The 17854-nt window shown below is 54.0% G+C and overlaps 3 protein-coding genes across 4 annotated transcripts in view; 2 read left to right on the top strand and 1 right to left on the bottom strand.

Annotated features, from left to right (window-relative positions):
• The first annotated feature begins 1003 nt into the window (after window positions 1-1003).
• Window positions 1004-6333, top strand: PEAK3 (PEAK family member 3). 2 transcript variants are annotated; one of them, XM_064734259.1, is made up of 5 exons: window positions 1004-1260; window positions 1899-2026; window positions 2468-3084; window positions 3920-4779; window positions 5535-6333. In XM_064734259.1, exons 1-5 carry the CDS (start codon window positions 1154-1156, stop codon window positions 5629-5631), a joined length of 1809 nt encoding a protein of 602 aa, XP_064590329.1. In that variant the 5' UTR covers window positions 1004-1153; the 3' UTR covers window positions 5632-6333. The 2 variants fall into 2 exon arrangements, with proteins under 2 accessions (XP_064590329.1, XP_064590328.1); XM_064734258.1 differs by having other exon boundaries at window positions 3920-6333.
• A 1635-nt stretch (window positions 6334-7968) lies between these two features.
• OAZ1 (ornithine decarboxylase antizyme 1) lies at window positions 7969-12457 on the bottom strand. Its single transcript, XM_064734307.1, is given in 6 exon segments — window positions 7969-8492; window positions 8601-8686; window positions 9999-10171; window positions 10261-10347; window positions 10349-10406; window positions 12273-12457. Coding segments are annotated over 6 exon segments (651 nt in total). The 5' UTR covers window positions 12389-12457; the 3' UTR covers window positions 7969-8361.
• A 312-nt stretch (window positions 12458-12769) lies between these two features.
• The window catches only part of LOC135458736 (cilia- and flagella-associated protein 251-like), a 41906-nt gene continuing 36821 nt past the window's right edge, over window positions 12770-17854 (top strand). Inside the window, exon 1 of the mRNA XM_064734013.1 lies at window positions 12770-12808. The gene's annotated coding sequence lies outside the window, so the exon portion shown is untranslated. The remainder of the gene's footprint in view (window positions 12809-17854) is intronic.

Genomic DNA, 17854 nt, shown 5'->3' with positions numbered 1-17854 from the left:
TTGGTGCACTTTGAGCATCTGTAAAGCTCTGGCAGACAAAAAAAAGAAGAAAAACACAAAAAAAACCCCCAAAAACCAAAACAACAACAAAAACCCAAACAAACAAACAAAAAAGGGGTTTTTCCCAAGGGCTGGGCTCCTCTTGTGCAATGGCTGCAGGAAGTCCCAGCAAAAAGACAGATCACAAGATCAAAAAATATTCTGAGTTGGAAGAGAAGCACAGGGATCATCAGCTCCAACTATGACAGGAACTGAACCCACAACCTCAGTTCATGGAAGAAAATGAAAATATTTCTCCTTGCCAACCCACCTAGAGTAATAACCCAGAGGAAGGGGGTTTAATTATGTAGGAGGAATTAATTGAGGGGGGGTTTGGGGGGGTCAATCCCATCTTCAGAGCAGCTGCCACCCTTAAAGCCATCCCTGGAGCCATCCAGGAAGGAGGAGCAGCTGGAGGGACACAAACCCACAGGTGGCGGTGACGGTGACACAGTGACCAGGGCCGGGGTGTGACCGTGCTCACAGGGGTCTGAGGATGAGGGAAGAGATGGGGATCTGACTCCACGTTTCAGAAGGCTTGATTTATTATTTTATGATATAGATTATATTAAAACTATACTAAAAGAATAGAAGAAAAGGTTTCATGAGAAGGCTAAATAAGAATAGATTAAGAAGGAAGGAATAACAAAGGTTTGTGGCTGGGACAGAGAGTTTGAGCCAGCTGACTGTGATTGGCCATTAATTAGAAACAACCACATAAGACCAATCACAGATGCACCCGCAGCATTCCACAGCAGCAGATAATCAATGTTTATTTACATTTTGTTCCTGAGGCCTCTCAGCTTCTCAGGAGGAAAATCCTAAGGAAAGAATTTTCCATAAAAGATGTCTGTGACACCGGGGCAGTGCCAGGGGGCTCCAGGGGCTGTGGGGGAGCGAGGCCAAACCCAGCTGAACCAAACCTGGCTGAGCCAAATCTGACTGAACTAAGCCTGGCTGAACCAAGCCCAGCTGAGCCAAGCCCTGCTGAGCCAAGCCCTGCTGAGCCAAGCCCGGCTGAACCAAGCCCAGCTTCCTTGAGCAGAGCCCAGAGCAGGTTTTGAAAGCACATCCTGCCCGCCCGGGAGGCAGCACAAGGCGAGCCCCGAGCGCCATGGGCAGCACCAGGAGGGGCTGGGATGGGCACCGGGAGCTGCTGCGGCTCCGGGATGTGCAGCTGGAGCCCCGCGGGACCTCCCTGCCCCCAGGGACACCTCACAGGTACCCAGAGCTCTGCAAAGGGGAAGGAGCTGCTCTCAGCACGGCTGCTGCCCCAAGCCAGCGCTTTGTGGGGTCTGGGGAGTTGGGGGCACCAGCTGGGGTTGTTCAGACAGAGCTGAGCTTTGGATATTCCAGCAGAACAGGGAGGTTTAGACAAAGCCAGCGTGGTTTCGGTATCGCTGGTGGCAGAGTCAGAGCCCAGCGCCGGGATAGGGAAGTGAAACCAGCGGCTCCATCCCAGTGCCCTCCTCCTTCGGGCCCCCTCCCCATGCCCGGACCCCTGTCCTGCCCCCAGGCTTGGCTGGGGGGTCTCAAAGGCCTTTCCTGCTCTTGTCCCACTCCTCTACCAGCGCTGTGCCCTCCCTGGGGTCACCCAGCAGGGACCACCGGTGCCACATCAGGCCCTGGGCACACCTGGGTGTGTCCCATGCGTGTGGAGCTCCTGGGGCATCTCCCACCCCCAGGATTTCCCAGCGTGACAACTGGGGTCACTGGGCCACCAAACTCCCCGTGTTTATCCCCAAAACCGCCCCGCTAAGGCTCCCCAGGCCGCTGCTTCCCCTTTTTTGTGTGTTCCTCCCCTGGGCCGGCCCCGGGGGCAGCGGGAGCCGGGGGTGACGCTGTCCCGGCCCGTGCAGGGCCAGCTCGGTGCTCTGCAGTGCCAGCCCGGACCCGGCTGCCCCCGGAGCCGCCACCCCCATGCCGGACACGCCGGGGGGGTGCCCCCCTCGCTGCCCCAGCTCGGCCCTCATCTACAGCAACGTGGGTGAGTGACCCCCTGACCCTGCTGTGCCCCTGCTGTGACACTACGGTGTCACCTCGGGCAGTGGCGCTGCTGGCCCTGTCCGTCACCCCCTGGCTGGTGCTGGTGTGGCTTTGGGGCTGGAAATATGCAGGGGGCAAAGAACAACGTGCTGTACTCCCATACCATACCACCCCATCCCATCCAACCCCATCCACCCCATCCCACCCACCCTATTTCACCTCACCCCATCCCACCCCACCCCACCTCACCCCATCCCATGGATCCCACCCACCCCATCCCATTCCGCCCACCCTATTCCACCCTATCCCATCCCATCCATCCCACTCAACCCATCCCATCCCATGGATCCCATCCCATCCCATCCCATCCCATCCCATCCCATCCCACCCCGCTCCTCTCCTCTGTCCCGTCTGTCCTGTCACTCTGTCCGTCCCTCCCCAGGAGAGCTGCGTGCCCACCTCGTTCCCCGCAAGGCCAGCCGAGGGGAGGGCGCTGTGAGACCCCTCCCCCGGGCCCAGCCGGACCCGCTGCCTCCCCCCCTGCCCAAAAAGCAGCTCCAGCGAGCCGAGTCCCTCCCGGCGCCCGCATCATCCCATGACGACCCCGAGCCTCGGGCCGGCAGCATCCTGTACAGCATCCCCGCAGCACAGGGGGCTCCCCCCCGGGACAGACCCTCCAAGAAGCCCCTGAACAAATCCCAAAGCCTGCTGGAGCCGCTGGCCCCAAGCAGCCCCCAGAAAGCCCCTTCGATCAGCCTGAAGGAGCTGACATTCGGCACAGGGGATGGGGAGCTGGGGCAGCTCCTGGAGAGCCCAGCCGGGGTCTCTGGGGTGGTTTTGGGGTGCCAGGAGGCCGCCCTGGCCCGGCTCTCGGCTCTGCTGCAGGAGGAGCTGCTGGGGCCCGAGGAGAGGCAGCAGCTGCTGGAGGCAGAGCTGCTGGGCAAGCGCTGGGCAGCCCTCGGTGTCCTGGACCCCCAGCCCTGCTGCCAGAGCGGGGACGCCTGGTACTTCAGGGTGGGCTTCACCTTCCAGCACAGCCAGCTGCAGTTGGCAGCCAAGGTAAGGGGGGATCGGGGTGAGGGGTCTGGGTGGTGCAGAGGGAGCCAGGAGATCCAGGAGTGTTGGTTTATCCACGAAACACGACACTGGGGCCACTTCCCCTTCCTGCAGCCACTTCTGCATTGCTGGATGACACAGTGCTGCTGGCAGGGGCTGGCTGGTGAGGGTGACACTTCCCCTGGGGACGAGGGACACATCAAAAACGGCCCTGCTGGGGGACAGGTCCTGCTAACTCAGTTAGAGGGGCCAGCACATGCAGAGGAGAGGCTGGAGCAGAGCTGGCTGCCCAGGAGAGGAGGATGAGAGCCCAGATCATCTGGGGGCTGCACCACCCTCATGTCCCAGCTCTGGCTTCATTTCTGGGTTCAGAGGGTGCAGGGGGATCCCAGCACCATGTGTGGGTCACAGCAGGGCTGGCAGGGTGGCCCAGCCAGGGACAGGGCTCTGTCCTTGCACAGCTGGCCCTGTCCTGTGTGTCCCTGCTGCTCCAACCTGGAGTGGCCAAGGGACACATCAAAAATGGCCCTGATGGAGGACATGTCCTGCTAACTCAGCCAGAGGAGAGGCTGGAGCAGAGCTGGCTGCCTAGGAGAGCAGGAGGAGAGCCCAGCCTGTGCACCACCCTCATATCCCAGCTCTGGCTCCATTCCTGAGGTGTTCAGAGGGTGCAGGGGGACCTCGTAGTGTCCCAGTTCTGGCTCCATTCCTGGTTGGTTCAGAGTGTGTAGCACCACATGTGGGTCACAGCAGGGCTGGTGGCCCTGAGCTGGCAGGGTGTCCCAAGCCCAGGACAGCTGTCCTTGCACAGCTGGCCCTGTCCTGTGTGTCCCTGCAGGTCCCCAAGCCGTGCTGCTCCAGCCTGGCCGTGCAGAGCTCCCTGGGCACCCACTGCAGCATCCAGCGCCTGCTCGGCCGCTTCACCGACCGCCTCCCCCGGGAGCTGCTGCTGCCAGCAATCCCTGGAGCACAGAGCCCTTCCAGAGAGCATCCAGCCTGTCCTGCCCCCCAGCCCCTCCTGCAGGTGCTGCTTTGTGCCGAGGTTCCCCAGCAGACCCTGGCAGAGTTTGTGAAGGGCTCCCGCGCTCTGCACAGGAGCAGCCCCGGGCACTACGAGCGCCTGGGCTGCCTCCTGCTGCTGCAGCTGTGCATGGGGCTGGAGCACCTCCAGGAGCAGAACGTGGTCCAGGGGGACCTGTGCCCTGAGAACCTGCTGCTGGTGCAGTGCCCGTGTCCCCCCGAGAGGCAGAAGGAGCTGCCAGGACTGTCCCTTCCTCGGCTGCTCATCAGCAGCTTCTTCAAGGTGCAGGAGAAGCAGAGACCTTGTTCCAGCAGCCAGGAACTGGACTGGAGCCACGCTCTGGCTGCACCCTCCACTCCAACAGCAGCTGAGCTGAACTTGGGCAGGCTGATCTACCAGATCTTGCACGTGGACATCTCCCTGGAGAACATTTTGGACTTCAGAAGCAAAAGGCTCCCCGAAATCCCCTCGCTGTCCATCTACTCAGCAGGACTGAAGCGCTTGGCCTCGCTGCTGCTGCACAGGGATCCTCACCAGAGGGTGTCCATCCTGCAGGCCAGGGCCATCCTGCAGGTGCTGCTCTGGGGACCACGCCAGGAGCTCTTTGCCAGGAGCAGGAAGAGCCTGGAGCTGCTCCAGAGCTGGCTGCAGGTCAAGAGGGCTCTGCTGCTGCTGAGGTTTGCAGAGAACTCGGCTGGGGCTGGGGTCAGGCCTGGCCTGGAGGAGTGGCTGTGCTGCCAGTACTTCCAGGGGGCCGCTGAGCACACCCTTTACCAGGTCACCCAGGTTCTCTATGCTCCTTAAACCACCTCCAGTTCAGCCCACCCAAAGGTCTCCTAAAGCTCACGAGGGCCCAGCCAAACCTGTCCCTGCCCAAACCTGTCCCTGCCCATGGCAGGGGAGTTGAAACTAAATTATTTTTAGGGTCCTCTCAGCCCAAATCATTCCATGATTCTGTGAAATCCACCAGTTCCTGAGAAATCTCAATAGGTCTTCACTGGGAAAGCTCTACAAACCCAAGCCCAAGGATGATGAAGTGTGTAAAACCACAGGGTTTATACCCTCAAACCATTTTTGCTTGATGCTCTAAGTCTGGTTTATCAGAGCACCTGAGGAAAGGCAGCTGGATGGGAGTCCCAGGCATCAATTTAGTGACTGATAATCTCAAATAAAGTTTATGGGGTTCAGACTTTGAACAAAACCCCCTCAGAGCCTTTTTGCAGCCAGCAGGTTTTTGCTGTTTTAAATTACACTCAAAGCCACCCATCACAGCTCACCCTGAGAAACAAAAGCTCCTTCAGCCTGTGCCTCCCAGAGACAATTTGTGACACAGTCACTAATAAAAATGACATTTTAAAGGGAAAAATACAGCTTCAATAAAACCTGAAGCCAAGCCTCTCAAACACTGCTCCTTTATGTGCTTCTCTGCCAGCATTACACACTCCAGGGATGGATCCAGAGGGAAACACAAAGCCAAACTGTCCTGGATGGTGGTGATTACCCAGAACAGCCTCCATGGGCTCTGGTGAACAGCTCAGGTGAGTTCATGGGCACCAAGGCAGGGCTGTGGAATCTTTTCCTTGCTGTGAAACACTTGGCAGCACGTGGGATCTGGACCCAGTCCCCAAATCCATGCAGATGTCCAGGGACCAGCATGGTGAAGGTTATTTAAATTATTCCTCAGCAATTAATAATCCACTCACAGCCATCTAGGCTGGGTATCAGGAAAAATTCCTTCACTGAAAGAGTGCTCAGGCATCAGCACAGGCTGCCCAGGTGCTGGAGTCACCATCCCTGGGAGTGTTCCAAGTGGGGATGTGGCACTTGGGGACATGGCTTAGTGGTGATGGGGTCATGGTCAGGCTCAGTGGTCTGAGGAGACTTTTCCAACCTGAACAATTCCATGATTCAGTGACTCCATCACCTAACAGCAGTGGGACAGAGCCTCCCACAGCTGCTGTGCCCATGGATGTGGCAGTGGCTCCCCAGGGCAGTTACCCAAGCCTGGGGCATGGCTGGAGTGGGGAGGATTCCTCCTAGAAATCCCTGAGCTCCAAAAAACCAAAAATAAACCAGAGCTGAGAGCCTGCAGAGAGTCCCTGAGCTCCAAAATACAGAAATAAACCAGAGGTGGGACCCTGGAGAGAGTCCCTGAGCTCCAAAACCAAAATCAAACCAGAGCTGGGACCCTGCAGAGAACAGCTCAGTCCCATGGTTGGTTTGCAGCACCCAAATCCCCCAGTGCAGCCTCTCCCTGCCCAGGCTGGACCCCATCGAGCCTGGCACAGAAACGGGGCTCAGATCTCATTGCAGATGTCCCGGGAGAGCCCAGCCCCGCTGTCCCTGTGGCTCCTGCAGTATTTGGCACAGAAACGGGGCTCAGATCTCATTGCAGATGTCCCGGGAGAGCCCAGCCCTGCTGTCCCTGTGGCTCCTGCAGTATTTGCCGTGGCTACCAGAGGGCAGTAAAGGCCAGGGCACAGCTGCTCATCCCGGGGAGACAAAGCCCAACCCGCTGCCCTGGCTCCTGCTCAGCCCCCCAGTTCTGGTTTGCAGCATGGGTGACCCCCTCCCCTTCTGCCAGGAGCATCCAAAATCCCCAAAACATCCCATGGAGGCAGGACCAGGCACATTCCACACGCCTGTTCTTGTGGAGAGCAGAACATGGCACAGGTACCATGTGTCAGAGGAAAACAGGGATTTTTCCAGATAACCAGAGCAGCCCTGTGCCAGCCTGTTGAGAAAAACAAGGACACCCTCCCCTGATCATGCCATCACTATGAAATTCTGGAATATCCTGAGTGGGAAAGGACCCTCAGGGATCATCAGTGCTCCCAACAACCCCACCCTGAGCAGCCCTGGGAGCTCCTGCAGCTCTGGCAACCTTGGCACCATTCCCTGGGCAGTGCCCAGCAGCCTCGGGGGGCAGAACCTTGCCCTGAGCTCCATGCCAAACCTCTCCCAGCCCAGCTTGGGGCATTTTCCCACATTCACTGGCCTTCCAAAACTCCCTCCAGGACCAGCACAACTGTAGGGCCAGGAGAGAATTGGGAAGAGCCATTTTTAACGAGCCCACTTGGCACCATCACTGCTCACACACCCCAGGTCACTCTGTGCTGCATCTCTGAGGAGTTTCAGGGAATATTTCAGTGTATTCCATGGGATCCCAGCACTGCTGAGCCCAGGGATGGGCTGTGGGGGAAACTTTAGGGCCTCACTCAGACATTTCACAGCACCCAGATCCCCTAGGGCCCCACTCAGGGACTTCTACTCACACCCAGCAGAATCTGGGGAAATAAACGCATCCCAAGAATTCCCTGCTCCAAGGTTTTATAGAGAAAAGATTGATCAGCTCCAAACAAACCTTCAAGTATGGAAAAACATGGAAATACCACACTTTAAAGCTTAGCCCCTTTGGAGATTTATTTGTTGTAACTTCAGTTCAAGGTTTGTTAATTCCAGCATCCCAAGGAGTCCCTTTCACCCCTGAACAGCCCCCTCCTCACCCTTCAATCCCCCCAAGAATCCTTGGTGACACCACTGAGGTGCAGGAGTGCCACAAACCTTCCCAGCTCACAGCCACAGTTCCTGGAGTCACCTGCACACACCGGGAAGGCTGCACTGTTACAGGAACACCATAAAATTCCAGGTATTTAAGTTGCATATTTGGGATTTAAAGCAACCATAGGTTGAGACTTCCCAATGAAATCACACCCTGAATATCCCATAAAACACTGGCAAGCACTGCTCCTAATTACCACATCTGCTAATTACTCACTAAAACTAGAGTTTTCCAGGATTTCTGGATTATTCCAAGCTCGGTCAGAGCACACCCATGAGTTCCAGTCAAGCAAAGAACAAGCAAAGCCTTTCCACACCTGCAACTTTAATGGTTGGGGCAGTTCCAGAGCCACCTCTTCAAGAGTGCAAGTCTTTAAACAGCTTAAAACCAGCAATAAAAAAAGTAAAATATAAATTTTTATTTAGAATTAAAGCAAATACTTCAGTATCACAAACACAATATTAAACTTCAAGAAATATACTGCTAAATTTGGAGGGAGCATTTATTTTTTTGCACAACCACGACATGCGCACAAAATCCAGAGAAAGATGTGGAGTCTGAAATTTTCAACATCTCACCACCAAAGCAGCTGGGTCACACAAGAGTTAAGATAGACTGGAATAAGATGTTGACAAAATTTCTACAGAATCATCTTTTATAGACAACAAGAAAGCTCTAAAGAGGCAAACATTGCAATCTAGTCTTCTTCTGCTGAGTCTCTCTCAAACGTGTAGGCCATGAAGCAAGCATCTGGTCTCTTGGGGACAAGGGGATGCCCTGGTCTCACAATCTCAAAGCCCAAAAAGCTGAAAGTACGGAGCAGTGCAGCTAGAAAACAAAGCAGTAAACACGTTTCACCCATGGGATAATGAAAAAAAACTTTTAAATTTCCACCAGAAGGCATTTTGTGTCTCTGGAGGTGCAGGGAACACCCACCTCTGTCATCTCTGTTCTTGTGGAAACAGATGAACACGTGCTCAACTCGGAGTTGTTCTTCAGCAAACTCGAGAAGAACTGCGAAACTGCAAGAGGAACAGCAGGGGTTCAGTGCCCAGGGAATGCCCTGGGATGGGAGGGACCCACAGGCAATGTCCTGGGATGGGAGGGACCCACAGGGAATTTCCTGGGATGGGAGGAACCACAGGGACCATCCAGGGATGTTCTGGGATGGGAGGAACCACAGGATCATCCAGGGATGTTCTGATGGGAGGAACCACAGGGACCATCCAGGGATGTTCTGGGATGGAGGGACCCAAAGGGAATGTCCTGGGATTGAGGGACCCACAGGGAATGTCCTGGGATGGGAGGGACTCACAGGGATCATCCAGGGAATGTCCTGGGATGGGAGGACCCACAGGGATCATCCAGGGATTGTCCTGGGATGGAGGGACCCACAGGGATCATCCAGGGATGTTCTGGGATGGGAGGAACCACAGGCAATGTCCTGGGATGGGAGGGACTCACAGGGATCATCCAGGGAATGTCCTGGGATAGAGGGACCTACAGGGACCATCCAGGGATGTTCTGGGATGGAGGGACCCAAAGGGAATGTCCTGGGATTGAGGACCCACAACAATGCCTGGGATGGAGGGACCCACAGGGATCATTTAAGGATTGTGCTGGGATGGAGGGACCCAAAGGGAATGTCCTGGGATAGGGGGACCTACAGGGACCATCCAGGGAATGTCCTGGGATGGGAGGAACCCACAGGGAATGTCCTGGGATAGAGGGACCCACAGAGAATGTCCTGGGATAGAGGGACCCACAGGGAATGTCCTGGGATGGAGGGACCCACAGGGATCATTTAAGGATTGTGCTGGGATGGAGGGACCCAAAGGGAATGTCCTGGGATAGAGGGACCCACAGGGAATGTCCTGGGATAGAGGGACCCACAGGGAATGTCCTGGGATGGGAGGGACCCACAGGGATCATCCAGGCCAAGCCCTGGCCCTGCACAGGCACCCCAGCAATCCCACTCTGATTGTTTGAGCTCTGGCAGTGCTTCTTCACAGAGAATTTCAAGGCCCTGAGAGCCAATCCACACAGGAATTGCTAAGGAAGAGGCACAGGTTGGAGCCTCACACCACCAGATCCCTGAAGCCCAGGCAGAACTCAAGGGCAGGACTCCTCAGTGGCACAGAAAAAGCTGAAGGAGCTGCAGTGACACACTCAAACAGCCTGGAAATCTCACTGCCTAAACCAGCCTGAAATCCCAGACTGATTCTTCCAGCAGCCCTGAAACCAGGCTCACAAGAGAGCATCAAAACTCAAAATTAAACTTTAAAAATACAAAAAGCAAAGTGTTCTCCCACAGCCAAGATTTCCCTGACCCACCTGTCCTTGCTCCCCTCAGGCAGAGCACCACTGGGAATTTCAATGTAGAGGTTGTTGTTGTTCAGCACTGCTCTCCAACTGATGTGTTTGGCATCTGTAAGCCTTGACTGGACATTGAGAATTCTTGTCCTGTTGTTAGGTGTTAGTTCTTCTGTGACATTCAGCCGATTATCCTGCAGCAGGGACAAGAGCAGAGTGATTTTCCTGCTCATTTTCAGAGGAAGGATTGAACGTTATCAAGCTGTTTGCACCTCATACTCACCGAATAAAATAAATTAGCTGAAAGATTGTGATCCCTCTGACTATTCCCTCGCCCACCTGGGATCTTCAGGGGTGGGTGAGGGACATCAGGAGCACCACCGAGGCCCCGGACCCAGGTTACTACAGCAATTGAAGGGAACCCTGGAACTGCAAAGGGAACACGGTTACACAGGCTTGGACAAAGCCCTGGCACCTGCAGGATTTAAACAGGGTTAAAAAACCCAAACCTAAGCCAAAGGAATATTTCAAGTGGGAAGACAAAGGAAGCTCCACAGCAGGACAGTGCTCAGGGAGCTGCCACTGCAGTATTTTGAGTGAAGATTTTCACTTGGAGATGAAAAATACTCAGGCTGAGTGAGTTTCTGTGCCAGGCAGGCCTGTTGTGAGCTCAGGAAAAGAACATTCCTGCAGGAATTTGCTGCTTTCTGCTCTCCTTGCTCTGATCCCAGCAAGGCAGGGATCACTTTTTTCCCTGGGATATTCCCCACCAGGCAATTCCAAGGAATCATCTCCACCTCCAGAATTCTCTGCTTGAGCTGAGGCCACACCTGAACCTCTGCAAAACCTCCAAACCTCTTCCCACTGAACTCCTCAGAGCGATCCCACAAGGAAGAGAAAAACACCGTATTTCTGAAGGTGCGAGGGATATTTTTAAGTTTCTCCCCATCCTTTTCAAGGCTGTTTCACTCCTCCCGTGGCAGAGCAGCGCTGGCCCCTCCCTCTGCACCATCCTTCACCCGCAGGCTCCACTCTTGAGTTGCGTCATCTCAGCAGATGCAGCAATCGAGGCCCTTGGGGGAATTTTCACAATCGTCCTGTCTCCGGGTGCCAGCAGCAGCCACTGCAGCCATTTGCAAATCCGAATAAACAGCTACAAAATAATCCACCATTTTGCACCCGACTTGCGGGGTTTGGATTGGTTTGGGGGTTCTTTTAATTTCTTTTTTTTTTTTTTTTAATGAGCTTGAAACTTGTGATGAATAATCCGTATTAAAAAGGCTGGGAATGGGCAGAGAGGTTAAATATTATGGGCTGGAAGGTAAATTATATTTCTATTTTAATATGAAGCAAGGGTAACAACTGCGAAGTTTTATTAAAAATACAAAATCCGCGCTAACTGAATGCGCTGTTTTAATTAAATTAGTATCCAACCCATTATTTTAAGCTCTTTGAAAGAGATGTTTTTCTTTAATATCAACATTATTTATTTTATCTGAGAATGACTGTGAACTACACATTTTTAATTTCCCTAACAAATAAACCTTTAAAAACCTTTTCCAAAGGTGTGCTGTGGCAATCTCCAATAATTTCACATTTTTACCCCAAAAAGGTGGTGCAGAAGGAAGGTTTGCAGCCATAAATATATTTTAGTGATGTTTACGTGCTCTTAGGGAGGAGAAAAACAATCTTTAGCTCGCAGTTAAATATAAAAACGGTTAAAGAACTCTTTCCACAGTCCACACACGAGGTGGAAAGGGCAGATCGATGTCCTGAGCATCCACCGCTCCACACCAGCCACCTTAATTCAGGTTTTTTCTTTCTTCCCAGCACCTGTGGGGGGTGTTTTAATCTTTCGGTTGAGTTTTTTAACCACCAGCTCTCGTAACACTCTTACCCTCGATTCGTTTTGCGGAGTATCCACGGTTACATAAGGGGATAACAGCCTTCAATCCTTCAATATCTTTGCCTAATTATTGTTTTCCCCTCGCCCCCCCCGCCTTCCCCACCCCCAAGCCTTGCCCGGAGCCTCCCCCAACCCGGGGTTGCCCTCGGGGGTCCCTCCCAGGGCTGGGACAGCGTTGGGGCCTTAAAATTTCCTTTATTTTGTGCTTTTTCTACCCTCCCGTGCCGCCTTTCCCCGCGGGGCCGAGGCCAGGCCGCCCCTCCCCCGCCGGCCACGCAGCGCTCCCCGCCCCTCTCCGGCCACCAGGGAGGCGACAACGAGGATGAGGAAGAGGAAGGAGGCAGCGAGGGCCCAGCGGTGCGAGGCTGAGGGAGGCCGCGGCGCCTCACCTGCTCTGTCCGGTACTGAGGCTCAGCACAGCGGGCATGATGGTGCTTTTATTCCCCTCTTTCTCTCTAGCGAAGCAGTGGCTGTTGAGTATCCGTTGCAGGGAGGATTTCACCATCCGGCCGCTCTGGTCCGAACCCCGAAACCCTCCGCCGCCTCCGCCCCCCGCTCCCCAGGCGCTGCTACACAAAATGGCACCGCGGCCCCACTGCCTCCTTATATACCCTCGCCTGTCACGCCCCCTAAGAGACCACGCCCCTCTGCGCGTGCCACGCCCTCGCACGAGAAAACGGCTTTTATTGGGCAGTTTAGATGTCTATTTAAATATCTCGCTGTTTATTGGCTGAGCAGAGCGCGGGAGGCGGGACATCGGCTGGGGGTGCCTCACGGGGGGCGGGGGGTAGCGGCGCGTGATTGGCTGCGCGCGCCGCGGGCGGGGCGGGGCCTGGCGGGGCATCGGCCGGCGGGCGCTCCGCAACCCCTCACTGCCCTCGGAGCCGCCGGTTCGAGTCCCGCGCCCGCGCCCCGCCCGGCTGAGGTAACCGGGGGGGCCAGGGGAGGAGCGGGGTGTGAGGGAGCACAGGGAGGGAGAGACGTGAAGAGTCATGGAAAAACACGGGCACGTCCGTAGGGTGCAGCCCTGGGGCTGGAAGCAGCGGAGGGGCGGCCGCAGGATCACCTGTGGGACCCCCGGGGGCATCGCACCCTCAGGGCTTCGCACGGAGCTCGGTGCTGAGGGAAAGTTTTAATTAAAAATTAATAATAAACCCACCACAAGTAGTGGGGTAGGTCCCTGAAAAGTCGGGTTCTGGAGTTGTGAGCTGGTTTTGTTTGGACTGGTTCCCTTTGGCCTCACTGTGGTTTATGGATTTATAGGGGAATAGGGATGGTGAGTAGTTAGTTTGTGGGTTTAGGGTGGAATAAGGATGGGAAATAGTTGGTTTATGGATTTATAAGGGAATAGGGATGGGGAATAGTTAGGTCAAGGTTTTATAAGGGAATAGGGATGGGTAACAGTGAGTTTATGGATTTATAGTGGAAAAGGGATAAGGAATGGATGGTTATGGGTTAATAGGGGAATAGGGATGGGGAATGGTTGGTTCATGGATTTACAGTGGAATAGGGAAGAAGAAGGGTTGGTTTATGGATTTATAGGGGAATGGGGATGGGGAATGGTTGATTTATAGGGGAATGGTGATGGGGAATGGTTGGATCATGGATTTACAGGGGAATAGGGATGGGGAATGGTTGGATCATGGATTTACAGGGGAATGGGGATGGGGAATGGTTGGATCGTGGATTTATAAGGGAATAGGGATGGGGAATGGTTGGATCTTGAATTTATGGGGGAATAGGGATGGGGAATGCTTGGATCGTGGCTTTATAGGGGCATAAGGATGGGGAACAGTTGGTTAATGGATCAGCTGGGGACTAGGGGTAGGGAATTGTTGACAGTGATGACCTTTTAGGCTAAAAAAGGCTTTTTTGTTGTGCCTTCACTAAGAAGTGGGTAAATTCTGCTTATTTACACAGCAGAAGTTGGGCTAATCCCTGTCCCAGCCAAGCCATGCCCTCTGCTTTCCATCTCCTACCAAGGGCTTGGAAATCCGAGGCTTGGGGATGTGGTTGGGTCTTTGTGCAGCCCCACAACAAGAACAGTGAGAGGAAAGGATGGGAATTTGGGAACAGGACACCCCCACTGCTCTTCTGGATGGGACTGATGGAAGCAGCTTCATGCCTTGGGGGTGAGGGTCAGCCCTCAAAATCCAATTTAAAGCAGGAAAGATGCACAAAAAGCTAAATAGGTCATCATTCCCATGGGTTTGGGAATCAAGTCTTTGGCTGAGCCGTTTCTGATAATTTCAGCCTGAAAACCAAGGCAGAGCCACATCCAGAGCAATGGATTTTATCTTGTATGGAAAGAGAGCTCAAAAGAATGGTGTAAGTGATGGTGTTTGCAGGCAGGGGTGCCTTGTAAGTTAAGTGGGGAAAGGTGTTTATAGTACCAAATAAAACTGCTAAAGAGACATTGTAATGGTTTTAAAAAATCATGGTTTTCCATTAAAAAAATTATAGATGGCTGCATTTCTTTTTTTCTTCATCATCTCGGGCCACAACACCTGTGGCCACCAAAACACAACCTGTTTTATTGCCTGCAGCTACCAGAGCTGCATTTGGCCACTTCTTAGGGTGTTTTATTGCTCCCTTATTTTTATTTGCTTGAAAATATTCCCATCCAGGAGTTCTGAGCACAATGGATTGATCAGCTCCACTTTGCAGAGGGATCATTGTGTAAATCTCCACCCACCTTTTAAGTCCTGAAGCTGCTGGGATAACCCAAGATGGAACAAAGTGTCAAATAAAAAAAGTCAAAATAAAAACAAAAATAAAAACAAAAATAGAACAGTGTCTGCAGCTCAGAGGAGAAGCCTGGGAAAAAAAAAATTCTGGGAGTCCTGGAAAGTGAAAGGGATGAGGAGAAAGTCCTTTTCCTGCTGTAGGAATCTGCCCTTAGCTCCCAGAACATGACATAAACAGAGCTTGTGCTCACCTCAGCCTCCAGGGTGTTGATTTATGGAGGGGAAACTCTTCTGTTGAATGCATTGCCCAGAGTCCAGCCTGGAACAATGGGGGAGCTGCAATTCCGGAATATCCGGAGCACATCAGAGGGGATTTAGCAATTCCTGCTTTGTGTGTTGTGGTGGGAAGGTTTTCCTGCTGGGGGCTGGAGGTGTCAGGGGGTGTCAGGGCCACATCAGCACTCGGTGATAGATTTCATTATTTCCAATAATGGCATTTATTATTCCTGTAGTAATCCTGCTGTAATTCCTTATAATGGCTCTGTGTGAGCAGAATCAGCGCTGCAGCTGTTTCCTCTTCCCTGAGAACTGGGAACAGCTCTGCCCTTTGAATCCCTGTCACCTCCATGGTCCATCACTCCATTTCACAGCTGAGTGCCTGGAGAGCTCTGCACAAGCCCAAGCAACCTGTGCTGGGTTTGTGTTAAACACCACGGGGGATTAGTTCCAGCTGCAGTTTTGCTGAGATAGCCCAACTTCCACTCTAGCAGGGACACTGATTCAGAAATCCTCGCACAGAAGCCTCTGAGTCACAATTTCGGGATTATGGCTGAGGCAGTTGGAGATGTTGCCATCCCCAGCTGGTTTTTGCCATGAGTGCCCTTCCTGGGGCAGAGCAATCTGCAGCAGGGTTGTTGCTCCAGCTGCATTCCCAGTTTGGCATTGCAGCCCCTGGAATTACCTAATTGAGGGGGCAGTGAGCCCTGACAGTGCGAGCAGCCCAGCTCTGCTGTGGCACAGCTGCTTCCAGCACACAGGGAAGAGTCACAGAATCCCAAAAGATCCTGAGCTGGATCCCACAGGGATCAAATCCAGCCCCATCCCTGCACAGCCACCCCAAACCCCACCCTGAGCACCCTGGGAGTGCTGGTCTGGGTTGGGAGAGACCTTAGGGACCATCTTGTTCCACCTTGCACCAGCCCAGGCTGCTCAGAGCCCTGTCCAGCTCTGGCACCCTGGGCAGCAGCAGCCACTGAGAGTTCAGGTGACACCAGGGGTGACAGACACGACCCCACTGCCTGCACTGCCAGCACAGCCAGCTCCACACAGGCTCAGAGACCGGACAGCCCATGGAACCTGGAATGTCCTCAGTGGGAAGGGACCCTCAGGGATCATTGATCCAGCCCTGTCCCTGCACAGCCACCCCAACACCCCCAACAGCTTCTTCTGCTGGCAAGCTCAGCCTTTCCTTGCCCAGCTGTGCACCTTTTGAATTTCTGCAGGCTGAGGTACATTCCAATCCAGAAAGGTGCCATTTTTCCTTCTGCCAGTTAAATGTAAAATCTCTTGTGCTGAGTGTTTTGCTGCTTTTTTCCCTTGTTATGTGATGATGGAGGGTGCAGGAGCTGCCCTCTCCTTGCCAGTGTCCCCCATCCCATGGGGCACCCACAGACCCAAGGGTGCAGCAGATGCTGAGTGAGGAATGAGAGACATCCAGAGGAGGTTGTGGGTTTGGGGCAGTGCAGAGCTGGCACTGGGTTCACAGAATCCTGGAATATCCTGAGCTGGAAGGGACCCTCAGGGATCATTGATCCAGCCCTGTCCCTGCACAGCCACCCCAACACCCCCACCCTGGGCACCCCTGGGAGCTCCTGCAGCTCTGGCAGCCTTGGCACCATTCCCTGGGCAGCCTGGGCAGTGCCCAGCAGCCTCGGGGGGCAGAACCTTGCCCTGAGCTCCATGCCAAGGCCTGGCACAGCTGCAGCCCTTGCTGGGCTCCTGTCCCTGTGCCAGAGCAGAGCTCAGCCCCTGCCCCTGTGCCTGCCCTGGGGAGGAGCTGCAGCCCCCGAGGAGCCTCCCCTCAGTCTCCTGGGCTGCAGCTGAACCAGCCAAGTGCCCTCAGCTGCTCCTCAGCCCTTCCCCAGCTCCGTGTCCCTCCTCTGGGCACTCTCCAACAGCTCTGGGTCCTTCTGATCCCGTGGTGCCCAAAGTGCCCCCAGCACTGGAGCTGAGGCTGCCCCAGGGCAGAGCAGAGTGGGACAATCCCTCCCTGGGCCTGGTGCCCCCAGCACAGGGTGGCCCTTGGGGCTGCCAGGACCCAGCAGGGACTCAGATCCAACTTGCACTGACCAGGACCCCCAGGCCCTTTCTGCAGTGCTCTGAGATGAGCCAGATCTGCTGTGATGCCTGGAACAGTTGCTGTGCACATCCCAAGGGATGCTCCTGCCTTAGAAGAGCTCAGCTTGGGCACCTTGGTCTGGTTCTCTGGGTGTCTGCTGATTTCCAGGACATCTGGGTCCTGTTTGGCTTTGGGATTTGATGCTGAATTGTTTTTTTCCTCAGCCCCTTCCCCAGCTCTGTGTCCCTCCTTTGGGCACTCTCCAACAGCTTTGGATCCTTCATTATTTCTTTATTACATTGAATTTTTACAACCATTGCAAACAGAGAATCTCATCCATCACATTCATCCCAAATCCTGTGCAGGTGTCCTCAAACACACAAATTCCTCCTCATTCCAGCTCCCACAGCCTTCCCCTCTCCAACATCTGCATTCCCAAGGACTCTCCCAGTCCCAGTGTCACTTCTCAGCTCTGAGCTCTCCAGAGAGCCCCAGCAGGTCCCAGTTGCTCTGTGCTCTTACCCCAAGCAGGTCACAGCAACTGGGCTGCCTGGAACCTCCTGGGAAGGAATCTTGTACAGCCTGAGTTACTCAATAACCAGAGCAGTTAATGAGGAAAGGACAGAAACACCAACAAACTGATCTCTTAAAGATCCAAGCTGAAATTGTTTCAGACTGACGAAAGCCAAGGTGTTGATTTTCCCAGATTTCCTTCCCTTCCCTTCCCTTCCCTTCCCTTCCCTTTCCTTTCCTTTCCTTCCTTTCCTTTCCTTCCTTTCCTTTCCTTTCCTTTCCTTTCCTTTCCTTTCCTTTCCTTTCCTTCCTTTCCTTTTCCTTTCTTTCCTTTCTCCTTTCCTTTCCTTTCCTTTCCTTTCCTTTCCTTTCTTTCCTTTCCTTTCCTTTCCTTTCCTTCCTTTCCTTTTCCTTTCCTTTCCTTTCCTTCCTT

Source organism: Zonotrichia leucophrys, chromosome 28 (assembly GCF_028769735.1).
Source record: "Zonotrichia leucophrys gambelii isolate GWCS_2022_RI chromosome 28, RI_Zleu_2.0, whole genome shotgun sequence".
NCBI classification, from domain to species: Eukaryota; Metazoa; Chordata; class Aves; order Passeriformes; family Passerellidae; genus Zonotrichia; species Zonotrichia leucophrys.
Note: the sequence above shows the minus strand (reverse complement) of the source record. Positions and strands in the feature narration are given on the sequence as shown.